At 43.7% G+C, this 17,541-nt stretch overlaps 1 protein-coding gene across 2 annotated transcripts in view; it reads left to right on the top strand.

Annotated features, from left to right (window-relative positions):
• Positions 1-15,075: 15,075 nt before the first annotated feature.
• FRZB (frizzled related protein) overlaps positions 15,076-17,541 on the top strand; it is a 32,781-nt gene continuing 30,315 nt past the window's right edge. For both annotated transcript variants that reach the window (XM_006083032.3, XM_014467387.2), the window contains exon 1: positions 15,076-16,145. In XM_006083032.3, coding sequence (XP_006083094.1) covers positions 15,275-16,145 — 871 coding nt within the window. In that variant the 5' untranslated portion in view covers positions 15,076-15,274. The remainder of the gene's footprint in view (positions 16,146-17,541) is intronic.

The raw sequence follows: 17,541 nt of genomic DNA on the forward strand, positions 1-17,541 counted from the left end.
TGGAGGAAGCTACAGGAGGGTGGCAGGGCAGGAGCGAAGGCGGAAGGCGGTGGCCAGAGCAAAGGCCCGGGTCCCGGGTGCCGGAGGGAAGCCAGTGCCAGCAGCCAGGGGAAGGAAGGCCTATTCTTGCACGAATCTTCATGCATCGGGCCTCTAGTTTTATGTAAAAGAGGACGTTTGTGTAATTCTTAGAACTCGAAGATCAGTCTTCACCACCTGCAAAACCATGAATTCCACACCTCGTCTGTTTTTCCTGATAACTGAGATAAAGAAAATGATATTTAGTAACTGAAGCTGCAACCTATTAGTATTTATTAAAGACCAACATCTCTAGGAAGCAGCCAGGTCAGCCCCTCCCCTGCCACCTGAATCCTACCTTGGCAGAGCTCAGCAGCTGCTATTTATCCCAGAGCTAAGAAAGACCGCTTCATTTAGAACTGGCTGGAGGATGATAGAATGAGGGCTGAGTTATTAGTGTGGCAGTTAGTTAGATAAAAGTAGAGTAATAAACAGAGTCCTGATGGGAAGGAAGGTCAGGGAGAAAAGGCGAAGGAAGGAAAGAAGGGAAGGAAGGAGAAATGCAGGAGGACATGGACGAAGGGAGAGAAAGGGGTCTGTTGTGTGTGGGATCCTAGGGCTTACTAACGGTTTGTTCAATATTCCCTGTGGAGGGAATAGGGCCTGGGGATGGAGGGGGTCAGATCTCTCTAATGATGGCATTGATTCACTGGGTTCCCAGGGCCACAGGGCCAGTGTCATGTCTGACCTGTTCATCACTGTAAACTCAGGGCCTAGAACAGAGTAGATTTCATACATATTGGTTGAATGAACAAATTTATTATCTTCATAAAGCGGTCACTTTCTGTTTTCCATAGTTGAGATAAAAAGTTCTCTTCCCCCAGCATCCAGCTTGCTTACCCAGGACTGTAAGGTCCTCAGCAAGGGCTGAGTCACGGAGCTTTTTGGGAATCTCAGACCAGGAGGGTGGGTGGGACCAGCGTGAGCTCCACCTGGATGAGCTCAGATCACAGACCTGCCTACACTTTCCAGTCCAGGGGAAGCAGAGAGTGAAAAGTCTTAGAGAATTTTCAATGTAGCTGTGCAGACTCCACTCACTTTGTAGAAACCACGAAGGTGGTCTCCTTCGTCAGGAAGGGTACCTTGGGGCAAGTTGCCTCATCCAAAGCCAGAAACTTCCTCAATGAGAGGCACCGGATTATTATGTGGGGGAAAATCTGAAGTTAGTTCTCTGTGTTTCTAGTAGAGATAAGGAGCCCTTACACAGAGGAGGATGGGCAATCATCAATTACCTATTTCCTTTGATGAGGAAATACAGGTAATGAGTTCTGAATGGGGCACGAAAGGGGAATATCCGGTTATGTCTGGGCAGAGCAGATACAGTGAAACCTGGAGATGCTTGAACAGGTAAGGTGCCCTCCTGACAAAGGGATGGAGGGTTTGTAGGATGGAAAGAGAAGCTTTCAAGGAAAAATACAGACACCTCCCCTCCCCCCACAAATCCCCAACAACAACAAATAACCTTTATTAGGTCATCTTATATACCAGGCAGTATTCTGAGTGTTTACACATATTATCTCATTTAATCCTTACAACAGTGATTATTCCTGAAAAATGACAGAAAAAATTATGCTCTAATAAAAAAAGATAAAGTGTGACCGTTTTTATAAATTTCAGTGTTCACTCCATGTTTTTGCCACCTGACAAAGCCAAAAGGAAGTAAATGAAATCCAGAACTTTTGACATTGTTCATCTAAAAGGCTTTTTGTTTCTTTGCTTTCTGAATAGTTGGGGCCCTAACTTCTAAGGACAAATACAGTGACCCTGACTGGCTAAATCTCTCTGAAAGAAATTGAGATTTCTGGAACATTTTCAAAACATTACAGTGAGGAACCTTTAATTGGTAGCAATAAGTTTTTGTTTAAGCTTAGCCATTTGATATTTCATGTTTGTCTAGAAAAACTGCCTAATACATATCTACCAAAGAGCATCAGATACACAAAATAAGTAAATGTGTGGTTCAATGTGCCTTCATGAAACAAAATGGCAATCTAGGAGAGTTTCCAAATCCATGTAACATTTTATAGGTTTTTGGGAATATTTAATGTGGTATATTAATCAAATGGTAATGGAAAGTCTAGCTCTTTAGAGTTTTTCTAATTAGTTTACTTTAAATCAAATGGATTTAAAATTTGCTGCTGGATATTCATAAAGTTTGAAGGGCTCTATAACTTGAACATTAAAATTCTAAACTTTTTAAAATTGAATTTATTGGGGTGACATTGGTTAATAAAATTATATAGGTTTCAGGTGTACAATTCTATTATCATCTATGCACTATATTGTGTGGTCACCTCCCAAATCAAGTCTCCTTCCATCACCATTTATCAACCTTAACCCTCTTCTACCTCCTCCCACCCCCTCAATTTAAAAACTTTTATTTATTTATTTTTTAAATTTATGTATAGATGGTATACAATATTTTATTACTTTCAGGTGTACTAACTATAGTGATTCAACAGTTATACACTTACAATGTGATCACCACACTAAACCCAGTACTTACCTGTCACTGCAAACTGATCACAATGTAATTGACTATATTCCCCTTCACCTTTTTCACCCAATCTCCACCTCCCCCCCTTCTTCTCTGGCAACCAGCAGTTTGATCTCTGTTTCTATGAGTCTGTTTTTGTTTTGTTTTGTAAAAATTCAATTCTTTAGAATAGACGGGAGTGCCTTTCTAAAGAGTTGAATTTTGCTCATGTTTTAATCCAATTTCTAAGCTTCCTGCCTTCTCATCAGATCATGCTGTGCTGCATAGATAAAGGCCACGGGCAGATCTTAGCTATAGTTGATGGCGTTATTCACAAGTATAGACTGTCTTGTATTTCCTAGGGGCCATAGTAATGAAACACTGAATCTAATTCTAACCTCGTGGTGTGACATTTGACAAATCAGGACCATCTAATCAGAGTTGGAACGAGGGAAGAGGTGGTGGTGGTAAATAGCTGATGAAACTGGCTGGGAAGGTTCTTACACTGATTCCCAGCCCTCGGTTTCTCCACATGTTTCAATGACCTGCTTTCTTCTTCCTCTTTCTCCCCTACATGATCATTATCAATGAAAGAATTAATGTATATACTTCCGATCTAAAGGAGTGATTTAAGGAAACCTTTGGAGCAGGGGTCGCCAACTGGTGTTCCGTGAGGTCCGAAAGGTTGGCGACCGCTGCAAGCTACATTTGGGAGTTGGCTTGTCATTGAAAATAGGTTTTAAAAGTCCTAATACTGCCTAGCCAGTGTTGCTCAGTGGTTGAGCATTGACCTCTGAATCAGGAGGTCATGATTTGATTCCAGATCAGGGCACATGCCTGGGTTGTGGGTTCAATCCCCAGTAGGGGACCTGTGGGAAGCAGCCAATCAATGATTCTCTCTCATCATTGGTGTTTCTATCTCTCTCTCCCTCTCCCTTTGTCTCTGAAATCAATAAAAATATATTTAAAAGCCCTAATACTATCAACAATATAATGTCAAAATTCACTTATATTCAACCTGGCTTTTTGTTCTTGGTAACATTTGTTTGTTAATACATAGATTCAATCATAGGGATGAATAAATTGCATTTTCGAAGTGCTTAAAATGTAGACATAACATTGATCTAAAAAGAAGTAGAGAACATAAAAAGAATGTAGTACACAGATCTAGGTATATATGTGTATGTGTGGTGAGAGAGGGGAAGAGAAACAGACTGACCTCCCCAGTGAGGGAGTGGGGTTTGATGGTCACAAGGTGGAGGGGTTATGTGTTCTCTGGAATATTTGCAAACATAAATAATCTTCAGGCCATGTCTGCTCTCAACTACAGGGATACATTTTGAAGTTTTTAGTTTTATTATCTTCTCTGCTCCTCTTATATTTTCCCCTTTATTGGTTTGAAAGTTATACGCTCTTTTGCTTTTTTTTTTTGTAGTGGTTACCTTAGACACTTTGAAGGACACATTTAAGCTAACACAGTCTCATGTTAATAATTAGAAAATCAAATAATCCTTCCAAACAATAAAGGATTTTAAAATGCCTTCGTGCTAATCACCATTCCCTTGGAATTACATGCTATTGTTATCTGTATGTGGACATTAAAAAAAAAAAAAAAAGGAGAAATCGGAAGAGATCAATTAAGGATTCCCAGATGTAGATTTTAGAATCAATTTATAAACTAATTGATAATAGAAATGCATAGGAATTTTTACCCGTAAGGCATCAATACTTTGTAACCATTCTATATCACGGGGAACATATTTATATCTTGATTTGAGTCTTGGTTCACGGACCCACGTGAGCATGCTCAGAATTCATTACTTCTATCAGTGGGGAGCTGCAAATCCAACAGCAGGAGTCTTAGTGGCAGTAAATGATAAATGTGGTAGGATACGTGCTGAATTACAAGCAGATTCACACAGAAGCTCAGTGGTTTTCAGGGTTTGTGCTTCAGAATCTTAGCTACTGTGTGGCTGCAGTCACAGTACAGATCAGATTCCCAAATAGTACTCATTATAAAAAAAGTGTAACACGATTTTGGCCTTATGAAAACATACCGTATTTCAAAAGCACTTTCAGTCTGGGGTTTTCTGGGGGCAGAAAAGATTATTCAGCACAGCATCTGTTCCATCTTATATTTATGTAGCACTCAATCCTCTAGGCCCTAGAGGAGAGGATGAGATTCTAGACGCGTCTCAACTGGGCTGACTGGGCACTTCAAGTCTCTGCCACGTATCTGTTCCATGCCAGTAGGCTACCTCAGGAATGTCCTCATGGAGATGACAGAAACACAAGAAAGAGCAAGGCCTCTCAAGTTGTAGACTTAGAAGCACCATACTTGCACTTCTGCTTCATTCTATTACCCAAAGCCAGGCACATGATCAAGTCCAGAGACAGAGGCAGAGGACACTTCAAAGTTAAATGCCCAAGGGGGTGGATGCAGAGAGGGTAAAAGATCATCCAACCCATCAGCAAGACCTATCAATTCTACCTTAGAAATACTTTCCACACCTGTCCAATACTCCTTCAATCTTATTGCTACCACCACTTCAGTTCACCATGATCTCTCTTACCTATCACCACCTGACTGCTCTGTCCAAATCTTTCTTGTCCATTCCTTCTCAGACCATTCTCAATGCAGCAACCAGAATAAACTTAAAAAGAAAACCTGCTCTGACCACTCATTTAATTAAGTCTGCCAAATGGTTTCCTATGTTCTCAGCAAAGGCCAGCTTAGGAGTACCCTAATTAAGTTAATAACAATGTACCTACCTATATAGTTTAAGTTTAAAAAATGTGGCTCTCAAAAGAAATTTCAGTCGTTGTACTGTTGATATTTGGCTCTATTGACTAGTGAGTTTGCCGACCACGGCTCTAGGGTGTCTTTGTTTACAGACAGGCAAAGGACAGACAAGGAAAAAGGACATTTGGTTGGAAGGTCATGGCACATATGAGAACACTAGTTGAAGCTCTGGTAAACAAACCCCTCTCCTACCAACCCAAATCAGGAACCAGCTGGACAGTAAGTTATAGCAGGCAAACTGATGATTTATTACTAACAAAAGCTGATTGAAGAATGTGGCTTGAGATCTAGGGTGAACCGAGTTAGTTTTTTTTTTAATATATTTTATTGATTTTTTACAGAGAGAAAAGGGAGAGAGATAGAGAGTCAGAAACATCGATGAGAAGAGAAACATCGATCAGCCCCCCTCCTCACATCCCCTACTGGGGATGTGCCCGCAACCCAGGTACATGCCCCCGACCGGAATCGAACCTGGGACCCCTCAGTCCGCAGGCCGACGCTCTATCCACTGAGCCAAACCGGTTTCGGCCCGAGTTAGTTTTTGACCCCAGGATTACTAAGAAGTAAGTACCTAGTCACAGGAAATGGATCAGTGCAGGCCTCGCCTGCATGGCTGAGCCACTCCTAGATGTGACCTCATGGCGCACAGACTAGGCTTGGAGAGCTTCACAGGAGAGAGAAAAGCCCAGAAGCTTTCTTTGTTCAAATTCACAGCTCAGAAAAATTGTTTTTCCTCTCAGGTCCCTCCCCTGTTCTTAGTTCTGGGGAGAAGAGTGGACAGTTCCTCCTCTCCGTGGAAATACCTTCATCCCTGCCCCTCACCCCGCGTTAAGTTCACCCCTATCATCCTTCCAACCTGTTTTTGCTGCATCTCTTTTCATTTTTCGTTCTTTCCTTTGTTCTCTCTCCCTACCTGAGGTGGAAGGGGAGGGGAGCTTCATGCTTGGCATCCAACAAACATTTTTTCTACATTTTCTTCTAATAATTTATTTTAATCACATATAGTAGCCTTAGAGATAGAATAGTAATATTCATTATACACATTCAAAAAGCAGAAATGAAAAAAAAAAAGAATGGCACAAGTCTGAATTCTCTATAATCAGGAAAGAAAAAGTAAATTTGTACTCAGATTGGAAGTATGAAATGTGTGAATACCTAAGGAACATTACATTTGTTAAAAATATAGAATAAGTTTATTCATAAACAGAACCTAGAAATCTGTGTTTTCCTAAAGGTAGCAATAGCTGGAGAGAACCAATTGACTGACTGATTTGGCTAACTTTTGTTTGGTAAATGTAATTGATCTCTTTTCTATGCAAAGTAATTTCTTGATTGCCTTTGGTTCCGCTGTCAAAGTCTTAATAGGAATTGGGTGTTACAATTTTATGGTTTTCTAGTTGGTTCTTCTTAAATACTGTTGTTGGCTTGACCATTCTTTAGAGAAAAACAGAACTCTAAAACAAAATGCATAACAGATGTGAAGCATTATGGAGTTTCCCACCTCACCTTTCACCTTACGAGATGTTTTAACACTAGGCAGCACCCACTGAGTTGACGTGCTACTGAGTGAGGCCTGTGCAAACCTGGCAATTATGGTCTCACAAGTACTGATGGTTAAAACTGTTATATCTGGAAGAGGAAATGCAGTTTTCTGCAAAAAAGCATGTCCATGAATGATGTGGGACAAGAAACAAAAAATAAAAGGAAACATGAACCTATATTTGTGAAATGAGAACATTTAAGTTTTTCCCTTGGGGGCAAAATTTTTTTGGGCAAAAATATTTCCCCTTGGGCTCTTTTTTTTTGAAAGGGGCTTAAAAAAATTTTTTTCCCCCCTGAAAATTTGGCCGGGGAAATGGGGCGATTTTTTAAAAACCGTTTTTTATAAAACAAAAAAAAATCTTTTTTAATTTTTTCCCCCATCCCTTTTTTTTAAACCCCCGGGGGGGGGGGGGGGGGGGGGCGGGGAGGGCGCCCTCCTCCTTCTATGCTAAGATTAGGGCTTTTCTGAAGAAAACGGTGATATTTGTGGGCTGGCTTGCAGGGTGGTGTCACCTAAATTCTTTGAGGAGAAAGGTGTTTTCTTTTTCTACAGTAACAATTTTTAAGGGATTAATTTCAAGAATTTACCGACCTTTACCTAGAACATCCTTCAGATCTAGGGTAAGTCTTCTTTGCTGTACTATAATGCTGCAACTTAGTCTTTCCTCAGTTAAGATATTGGACTGACCATTATACAGTTCTTTCCATTTTGTAGAAAAAATATATGAGAATGTAAGTTGTATGATGGTCCAGACTTTGTTTATTGTGTTATCTCCACAACCTAAACTGTCTGGCATTTAGAATGCCAGTAATAAATGTTCAATTAATGAATAGATGAATTACCTTTTCCAGGATAACAATATTCTTTTAAACTTTCTTCAGAGATTATATTCTATGCCTTCCAAAAAGAAGTTTCATCTTGTCTAGTTTGGTCCTGTTCAACACAGTATTCTAGAACTTAATAGCTGTGTTGTCATTGTATTAATCACCACCACCATCATCATTGTCAGAACATTAAAACATTTATATTGTTTATAGAAAACTATAACTGTGCTCCAGTGGGCACCATTCCAAGGCCCTCTTGAATCCCTATAATCTGTTTTCACTCAAAGCAGTTTATATTTTGTTTACAATTTAAAATCAATTTAGCTTCAAAATTGGGAAGATAGAAAATCTAAGAAATAGAGTGCTAGTACTTACACTTGAAAAATATCTAAAAATTAAAATTGTTTTTGTTTGGCAATTACTAGTGAAAAGTCAAAATCTGAACTTGATGAAGGATTTATAGATATTTTGTACTTAGAAAGTATCTGGGTGGCCTTAGTTGATATTCATGGTGGTGGTGTTTTCATGGTGGCCAGGTTTTTATCTTTATCAGATCGAGAAAGGATGACAAATTTCTTGTCCCTGTTCTCTTTGCCACCTCAGATGGAATAACTGAGTGATGTCACTCCATAGTACATTTCCCCTAATTCTCTTTCTGGGAATCTTTCCCATGTACCATGCTACCTTCACAGGTAACTAGAGAGGAGGGAGTGGTTGCCTGGAATACCTACATGCAAAGTCCTATCAAATCATATATCTTATCTGGTCAAGGAGTTCTAGTGAAAGTGGGGGAGTAGGAAAATGTTGTGCTCACCACCTCCCATAATTACATCAAAATTACAACTAAATTACAGAACAATCAACCTGGAGAACCATCTGAAGACTAGCTGAACAGAAGTCCTAGAACTAAGGATATAAAACAAAACAAAACACGTGGAGACTGGTAGGAGGGGTAGGGTGTTAGCAGCGAGTGGCTTCCACAATCCTGGCCCGAGTTACACTGTAATGATCCAGTTCTTTATGTTGGAAGACTGGAGAGAAAGATTGAAAGAGTTTTAGCCAGAGGTGGAGTTATTAGCCAGTGATGGAAGAGTGAGACATCTGGAAGGTCAAGGGCCTCAATTAGAAAGGATCTTGGGGGAAAATCGCATAGGATGATTAATGTTCTTTGGTTAGCAAGGTGAGCATGTCAGGATTCCCACATGTGGGAAATTAGTTAATTGGTGTTATAGAGGTAATGCGCTTAGGCCCAGGGAAGGTCCTGTTAGCACTAGAAGGATCCCTGTTGAGAATTAGGCCCTTTACATGGGGTAATTTATTTTGAAGTATCTCACTTTGATCCTAAAAATCTTTCAATAGCTATTTCTGAGATTCAGATGAGCATTTACTCTTTGAAACTGAGGGAAAAGTTTTGATTTTAAAACATTTGTTGGCTTTAGTAATTGATATAGTGGCTAAGTTGGCAGATTCATGTTCTCATTATTAATACATCCATGGAAGAGACTGATTCTTCTTTCAGGTTAAACATGAGATGAACGATTCATAACAAGTCACGAATGACAGGGGACTAGTCAGGTTATTGTTGCTTCTTTCTGATTTTTAAAAAAAACAACAACAGGATTTCTAATCTTGTGGGGATCATTTTAAGACCATTTTCTCATTTGGCCTTGATGGCAAAAGTCAGTTGCTCAGTCGTTTATATTATAATTTAGGCCTACAGCCAAAGTTGGATTGACCCGTGTGCCTCTTGATTTCTCCTTTGTCCCTGTAAGAGGGGGAACTGAGAAATAAAACAAGGCTTTCAAAGATCTGATAAGATGAAAGATGTAGCAAAACATGTAGGTCTAGCCTAAAGTAGAAAGGGTATTCTAGAAATCATCTATACTAATAATAGAGGAATATGCAAATTGGCTGGGATGCTGTCACATAACGACCAATCAGGAAGAGGGCAGGGCTGCAGCGGAGAGCTCTCAGCACACCTGTGCCAAGGGTCCAAAAGGCGCGGAGAGGAAGGGAGAGCAGATAGGTAGTTAGGGGGATCAGGCCAGGAAGGGAGCGCAGATAGGCAGTTAGGGGGATCAGGCCAGGAGGGGAGAGCAGATAGGCTGTTAGGGTGATCAGTCTGGGTGGGGGGGAGCACATTTAGGCAGTTAGGGGGATCAGGCAGGCAGGGGAGAACAGTTAGGTAGTTAGGGCGATCAGGCCAGCAGTTAAGGGGATCAGGCTGGCAGAGGGGAGCAGTTAGGCAGTTAGGGCATCATGCCAGGAGGGGAGAGCAGTTAGGGGGATCAGGCCGGCAGGGGAGAGCAGCTAGGGCAGCCGTGGGCAAACTACAGCCCGCGGGCCGGATCCGGCCCGTTTGAAATGAATAAAACTAAAAAAAAAAAAAAGACGTATCCTTTTATGTAATGATGTTTACTTTGAATTTATATTAGTTCACACAAACACTCCATCCATGCTTTTGTTCCAGCCCTCCGGTCCAGTTTAAGAACCCATTGTGGCCCTCGAGTCAAAAAGTTTGCCCACCCCTGAGCTAGGGCCATCAGGCAGGCAGGCAGGTGAGCGGTTAGGAGCCAGTGGTTCCGGATTGTGAGAGGGATCCTGGATTGGAGAGGGTGCAGGCTGGGCTGAGGGACCCCCTCCCCAACCCCCGTGCACAAATTTCGTGCACTGGGCCTCTAGTCTGTAATAAAATCTTGTCAAAGGGAGATTAGGAAAAAATTCAGTATCTGCTGGGTTTCAATTAGACGCAGGGAGAGATACAGTATGGGTTCTTCCTGGATGTGTCCCACACCTCCCCTTCCAGAGTCCTAAATCTTTTTGGGCTGTTTGGAACATTTGGGTGATTTTAAGGGATTGTGTAAACTGAATACCATTATGTTTAATTATAATATACATTATATACAGGCACTTGGTGTTTCCAAATACAAGAAAACCACACACTTCCAACAGAGAAGACATTGAACTGGGCACCATTGACTGTCATTAACTGACTCATGACTTTGCATAAGTAATTTTATCTCTGTGTTTTCTTTTCAAATTAAAATATGGAGGGTGGTAGGTTAGGGACGGGGAACAGGTGGGTGGACTAGATTGCTAAGGTTCATTCCATTGCTAAGATACTATGCTTCTTTCTGGAACTTCTTGGATGCTGGATCTATTGTACTTTTGTTGCAATGAGGTTGGAGTGTTGCTATTTTCATTAGGAAAGTACATTGGGGCCAGGGAGACAGCTGATTTCCCTGTCAAGTCTCATTGGGGCTCTGAGGATGGCCTCTGAGTAACTAAGAGACGCATCTACTCTCCCTCTCTCTCCCTTCTCCCCCAACGCCATTAGAGTGTCACTTAGCTATTAGGCTGCTTTATTAAAATCTTGTTTCTAAATTCCTTGTTAAAAGAGATAAATAGGATATAAAGTCATGAAATCTTTCTAGCACGTTACGAGTTTACTAAGGGTGATGCAGGGCTTAATATCTACTTCGAAAGGGTGAGTGTCAATGTGTTGTCCCTGAACAGCTGTAGCAGCATCATGTGGGAATTATTAAATGCAGTTTCTCAGGCCCCACCCCAGGCCCACTGTCCCAGAAACTGGACGGGGCCCGGCCATCTGTGTTTTCCGAAGCCCTGCAAGGGCCTCTGTGCCACTCTACAGTTGGAGACTCACTGCCCTCATGTGGATGTCGCTAACAGGTGGAATTTGAAGAATTGCTAGGTCCACAGGAGAGGTGAAGGCCATGAAGCAGGAAGGCCTCCCCAAGTGGAGTGCAAGGTTTTGCATCCTATTCCTGGGCAGGCACAGCCAGTCCCTGACAATCAGTGTGGTTGGGGTTCCGGCGGAGACCAAGGCTCACAGAAAGCCCAGGTCCTTTCCGTTCCCAGCTCCTTTCTGCCCAGGAAGCATTGCTTGTCGGAACTGTGAAGAGAGCGGGATTCAAGTCCCGCCTCTGACAGGCCTAAAGCTAGCTGGGAGAGCTGTGGGGAAGGAGTTCATCCCTCTGGGCTTTTCATCCCACTTCGTTTCTTCATCTTTGGAACGAATACCTCTGGCAAAGCATCGTGCAGTTTATGTGCCTCATATATAGTAGCTACTCGATAAACACCAGTTCCCTTGCTCCCTGAGTACCCATGGCTGATCCTCAGTTGGTACTGAATGGCACTGGCCACAGTCCTTCTGACGGATCCTGGCGTGGCTACAGGAGCTTTTGTTAGGAAGTTAAATGAACTGCCACTGACCATGGTGCTACCATACATTCTAAGAAGGGCAGTTGGTCATGACTGGGTCTGCGCACACTCCCTAAGCGGCTGTGGAGGCCGGAATTGACCCACAGTCCCAAGCAGCTGCTCAGCGGGTGCTGTGCCATAGCTGTTCTCTTACGCTGGAGTGTCCTGGAGAGAGGCCCTCTGGATGCGCCTTGGAGAGCCGTTTGAGGTCCTGGAATCTAGTCTCCATAAAATATTTTGTCAGTGGGATGTTGTTATACTAATAGTTTGCATTTGCCACCTTGACAACTTTCTCAAATATAAAACCCAGCGCATAAAACTCATTGGTTTTTCATTCTTCGTTCTAAAAGATGAGTTCTAAACGATCACTATAGCTATGCCCATCAAAATCTCATTTAAAAACCCCAATCCTCCAAGCCCTTTGTGTGTTGTCTGCCCACTATGTACTTTGAAATTTCTTCACCAGATATGGGGCAATACTAAAGCAATCAGCTATCTCTCATTTAACCCATGTGCAAGTTACAGAGATCAGTGTTCTGTCAGTTAAACGGAACCGTATGCACTGGAACCCCAGAGAAACAAATCCCCTGTGACCCATTTCCTCTGGGGCACCAGGTTTCACCCTTCCCTCAGTTTTCTCTAAATGTGGGCTTGTTTGAAGGCACTCATTTTGACGTGTCTAATTTGTGTTTCCTTCATGATCATACAGCTTTTTTTTAAAGTCCTCACCCAAGGAGTGAAGATATTTTTTTCATTGATTTTTAGAGAGAGCAGAAGGGAGGGGGAGAAACATCGATGTGAGAGACATCGATTGGTTGCTTCCCACACTCGCCCAGATCAGGGGCGGAGTTCAAACCTGAAACCCAGGCACTGCCCTTGATTGGGAATCGAACCTGAGATCCTCAGTGCACATGCTGACACTCTAACCACTGAGCCCACCAGCCAGGACCATACAGGTTACTTTTCAAACTTAACTATCACTATTTACTCAATTAGATTTTACATCTCTAAGACATGTATACTTAATATTTAAAATACTGCATTTTTAAGTGCCACCAGCCAACATTTCTCAAATGCCTATTTCAAAAGAAATAGAAGAAGAATTCTCTTCTTTAAGAAGTCATACATGCTCTTAAGGAAGGCAGCGCACATCCAGTTGAGTAATGAAAAAAATTTTTTCTGAAGCAATAAACTGTGCTAAAGAACAGTTTGCAAAAATGAACGTTCAAGGGACACTAGCTAGAAAAATGGCCAAAAAGACCTCTGGGAGGCACTGAAACTTATTTTGAGTTTTGATAAAGACAGTTTTGGGTTAGAGAAAAGTTGTGAGGGAATATGTTAGACAAAGGGGATAGCTGACTTTTGTAAAGGGGAAGAAAAACGAACTTCATTGTAGATAGTTGGAGAACCATTAAGACACTGGATCTCCAACTATCTACATTTCTTCTTACACTGTGAAGATTTAAGATAGCAGGAAAATGTTTTAGCAAAGAATCTATTCTATCTACCCCTCACTTCTTCCTTCTAATTTATTAAAAATCCCACCTACATTTCCTTAATACAGAATAGGCCCCAAATGCTCGAATATTGACTGTTTTAAAATTTTTCCACTTCAATTTTACTTGCTAAATACTTTTTGACTTTCTTTTTTTTTTTTAAATGACAATAATTGTAGACCAGGCAAAGTTTGTATACTGACTCCCTACCTACCATCTGTTTTGTTTTGTTTCGATCCCCCTAAGTGGAACAAACTTCCTTCTGAAAAATGTTACTGCAGGCACACATTGCTGATTATCGTCATTTTAGAGATAAAATCTCATAATCTCAAGTTAGCATCAGGTTTCATAAGTGCTGTCAAGTCAGGGCTGGAGAATGGCAACCGACATCTCACTGTGTGCTCTAAAGTGGGGGCGTCCTTTTCCTGCTTACTATGGCGGGGAAAGGATGGATTTCAGCAGTGAAATATCTCAATGATGTAGAGCAAAGGTGACTTCCTGTTTTGTTTTGGGCTTTGTTTCCTTCGCCTCTCAATGAGGGCTGTGTTTTCTGACAGCCTGCAGTCCCTTTGCTCTGCGATTTCCCATTGAGAGGGCAGGGTGCGGGCCTCTGCAGGTCATTCCATTTACAACACGCCCTGGAGGGGGTGGGGGAGGCGGCTCATTAGTGGCAGGAGCAGACCCGGAGGGGGTCTGTTTTCTATTTTCCTCTCTAGACTGAGCTCATTTGGATGGGAAGGATTTTATTGTTGTCACCATCATCATCCTTATTATTTGTAGTGTAGTTTTCCTACACATTTCCCTCAAGTGTTAGGTGAAATTGTTGGTGAGGAGAGTTAAATATTAAGTGCCATTTTATGTTCAAGTGCTTTAAAGCAATTAGTTTTCCTTCTTAAGATTAAAAAAAAAAAGCAAAACTCAAAGGTTTTGTCTGCAGGGCAAAGAAAGAAAAATGAAAGAAAAAAATTTTATTTATTTTTTTGCTTCTGGAGGCCTATTTGCAATTGTTTTCAGCATTTCTTCTTCGTCCTTTTTTTTTTTTTTAAATGAAAGGCAATTTCCTTCCACCTAATTATCTAAAGTGCAGACCGCTGTAGTCAGGAGCTCTGGTTAAGGCTCCACCATTGCCACAAGGGTCCATGTTTTCTGCGACTTGGACCTTCAAAGTGACATTGCTTCAGTCCTTCCCCTTCCTGTCTGACTTTCTGCAGAACTGTGGTGCTCCCACCGATAACGCTGTAGCTTCCGTTACCAGGGAGATTGGGGCTGGGTGGGTTCCCAAGTGCGGAACTGGGGAGACTCCTCAGTTGGAAATTGGGGTGGCTCTTCAGTCAGGGGCTGGGGGCTCTCCTTCGGGGCCAGCCCGGGAGGCTCCGCAGGGTGGGGGTGGGGTAGACGTGCAGGTCTCCAGTCGGAGCCGTCTCGGTTTATCGGGTTTATCGCGTCCTTACTGCTCCAGGCTTCCCCTCCCCTCCGCTTCCAACCCACAGCCCGTCTTTTCTCTCGCTCCTTTCCTTCCTAGGGAGGGGGGCCGGCGTTGGAGGGCTGGGTCTGCACCGGGGGCGGAGCTGCCCCCCTGGCCTGGAGGTAGGAAGGCGGAGACCCGCGGGTCCCGGGCGCAGACCTCCCGTCGAGGCTCCTCCCGGCCGGCCCTCCTGCCGGCTGCGGGCGCTGCAGCCGCGGCAGCTCCCAGCAAAAAGTGGATCTTTTGGCTCAGCTTGCAAGACCTGCAAACCCTTACTGCACACCGCCCCGCCCCCCGGGGGACTTTTCTCTTTGGTTTTCCTTCCCTGTTCGGCCTCCGCACGCCCTCCTCCTCCCTGCGAGACTTTCATGCTTCTTTTAGCACCTTTCTGTAGCCAGGGGACGTGCCACCCCGGAGCACCAACGACCTCCGTTGAGTTCTACTGTTGTTTTTCTTTCTCCCTCGCTTCCTCTCTTCGGGTTCATCTGCGGAGTCTGAAGTTTTGCCAGAGGGGACGGGAAATAAATAGGTGCCGCTGCCCCGCGAGGCTTAGACGACGGGAAGGGCAGCCAGGGCGGCGGGAGCTCGGTGGAGCTCGTGGGACCCCATTGGGGGAATTTGATCCTCGGAAGCCGGGAGATTGCCGGGGGAGGAGAGGCTCCCGGATTGTCGCGTCCAGTTCCAGGGGGGAGGAGGAGACGCCGGAGCCGGCCTCTCGGCGTGCTCGGCGCAGCTGCTCCCTGCCCCGTCCCGCCGGGATCATGGTCTGCGGCCGCCCGGGAGGGAGGCTGCTGCTGCGGGCCGGGCTGCTCGCCCTGGCTGCGCTCTGCCTGCTCCGCGTGCCCGGAGCCCGGGCTGCAGCCTGCGAGCCTGTCCGCATCCCCCTGTGCAAGTCCCTGCCCTGGAACATGACGAAGATGCCCAACCACCTGCACCACAGCACCCAGGCCAACGCCATCCTGGCCATCGAGCAGTTCGAAGGTCTGCTGGGCACCCACTGCAGCCCCGACCTGCTCTTCTTCCTCTGCGCGATGTACGCGCCCATCTGCACCATTGACTTCCAGCACGAGCCCATCAAGCCCTGCAAGTCGGTGTGCGAGCGGGCCCGGCAGGGCTGTGAGCCCATCCTCATCAAGTACCGCCACTCGTGGCCCGAGAGCCTGGCCTGCGAGGAGCTGCCGGTGTATGACCGCGGCGTGTGCATCTCTCCCGAGGCGATCGTCACTGCCGACGGCGCCGGTGAGTCCTGACGCTGCGAGCCTCCCTCCCTGCCTCACAGCCAGCCACTCGGAGTCCTTTACTCTCGAATCCTGTCGAATCCTGTCTTTTCTGTTCCGACCACTTCTCTTAATCTCCGTTTCTTTCCCCTCATCACCCTTCCCAACTGCTGCACTGTCTTCCAACAGATGATGTGCTTCTCTAAAACACACTGGTTCCTCCACTCCCATCGCACTTCTACTCAAAACGCACCCCTCACTTTCCACTCCTTGCACGTGGAAGTAGCCAGGTCTTGTGTAGTGATGCTTTTTTAAAATGCTTATTTGTTTACAGTCACTGAGCTTTCTTGGCCGGTTCCCTCGCTTTCTCAACCATCCGTTTTCTCTGTCTGTAATGTTTTAGAGATGCTTGTCAACATTGTATGGTGTAAACAGAAAACTGAAGCACCATTTTCTTCTAGTCATTAACAATGCCCAGATAATTTCAGTAACCTTACTCGGACCCACAGACGTTAGTGGTAGGTGTTTGCTCAAAATCCAATTTGAGCAATTACCTTCACCTTAAATTTCCCTCCCCTTTCAATGAGGTAAATTGCCCTTCCATTCCGGACTGAAACAGCTGTGAAACATTGCTATGCACTGCTGATTAGCTCCTGCCACAGAGCTGGCGGAGTGACATTGCTGGGTGCTTTTCACATTCCCATATGCCTCCAAGTCATTTTGTAAATGACATATGGGTGAAAGGAGTTATATTTAAGGCGTGTTATCATCACACACTCATGTAATGTTATTTTTAATCTCACCTCTTACCCCACTCTTACCTTCTGCAAGTAATTTGTCTTTAGTACCTTATTTCATGCTCTTTTTGTGTGTACATCAACCACACATTCATTTCAGTCTTTCCCTACCGTAAAACTTTATTGCTGTTCTACATTTAATAGAACCAACCACAAGTTGTTTTCTCACTGGTGTTTGGTCTCAGTATGACAGTCATAACTCTTAAGACCCCAACTGAACCTAGTGTTCCTTATGGTCCATTTAACGCTAACTCAGTATCGCTCCTGCCAGTTAACGCAAACTTAAATGTCACCCTTCGTATCCTCTAAAAAATAAACCCAATCTTTTATGATTGGTCTTCTTTCATACCCTCCCCAGGTCAGCTCTGTTCTTGGTTGTGAAGGCTTGATTGCCTCCTTTTCTGTTCTTTTCTTGGGCATAAAGTTTTTCTTTTGCCTCTCAACGTGCTCAGCCTAAGCTCATGTCCTCAGTCCATTTCTAGGTAATAGTTCCTGGGTGTCAGATAACTGATTTGAAAAAAATTTGCTCTTTGTGCACATTACCCGTTTAATATAAAGTGAGTGGGGAGGGGGAACGTATTTGTATGAATAGCCACAAAACCAAAACTGAACAGAAAGATT

This window comes from Myotis lucifugus, unplaced genomic scaffold (assembly GCF_000147115.1).
Source record: "Myotis lucifugus unplaced genomic scaffold, Myoluc2.0 scaffold_5, whole genome shotgun sequence".
NCBI lineage: Eukaryota > Metazoa > Chordata > Mammalia > Chiroptera > Vespertilionidae > Myotis > Myotis lucifugus.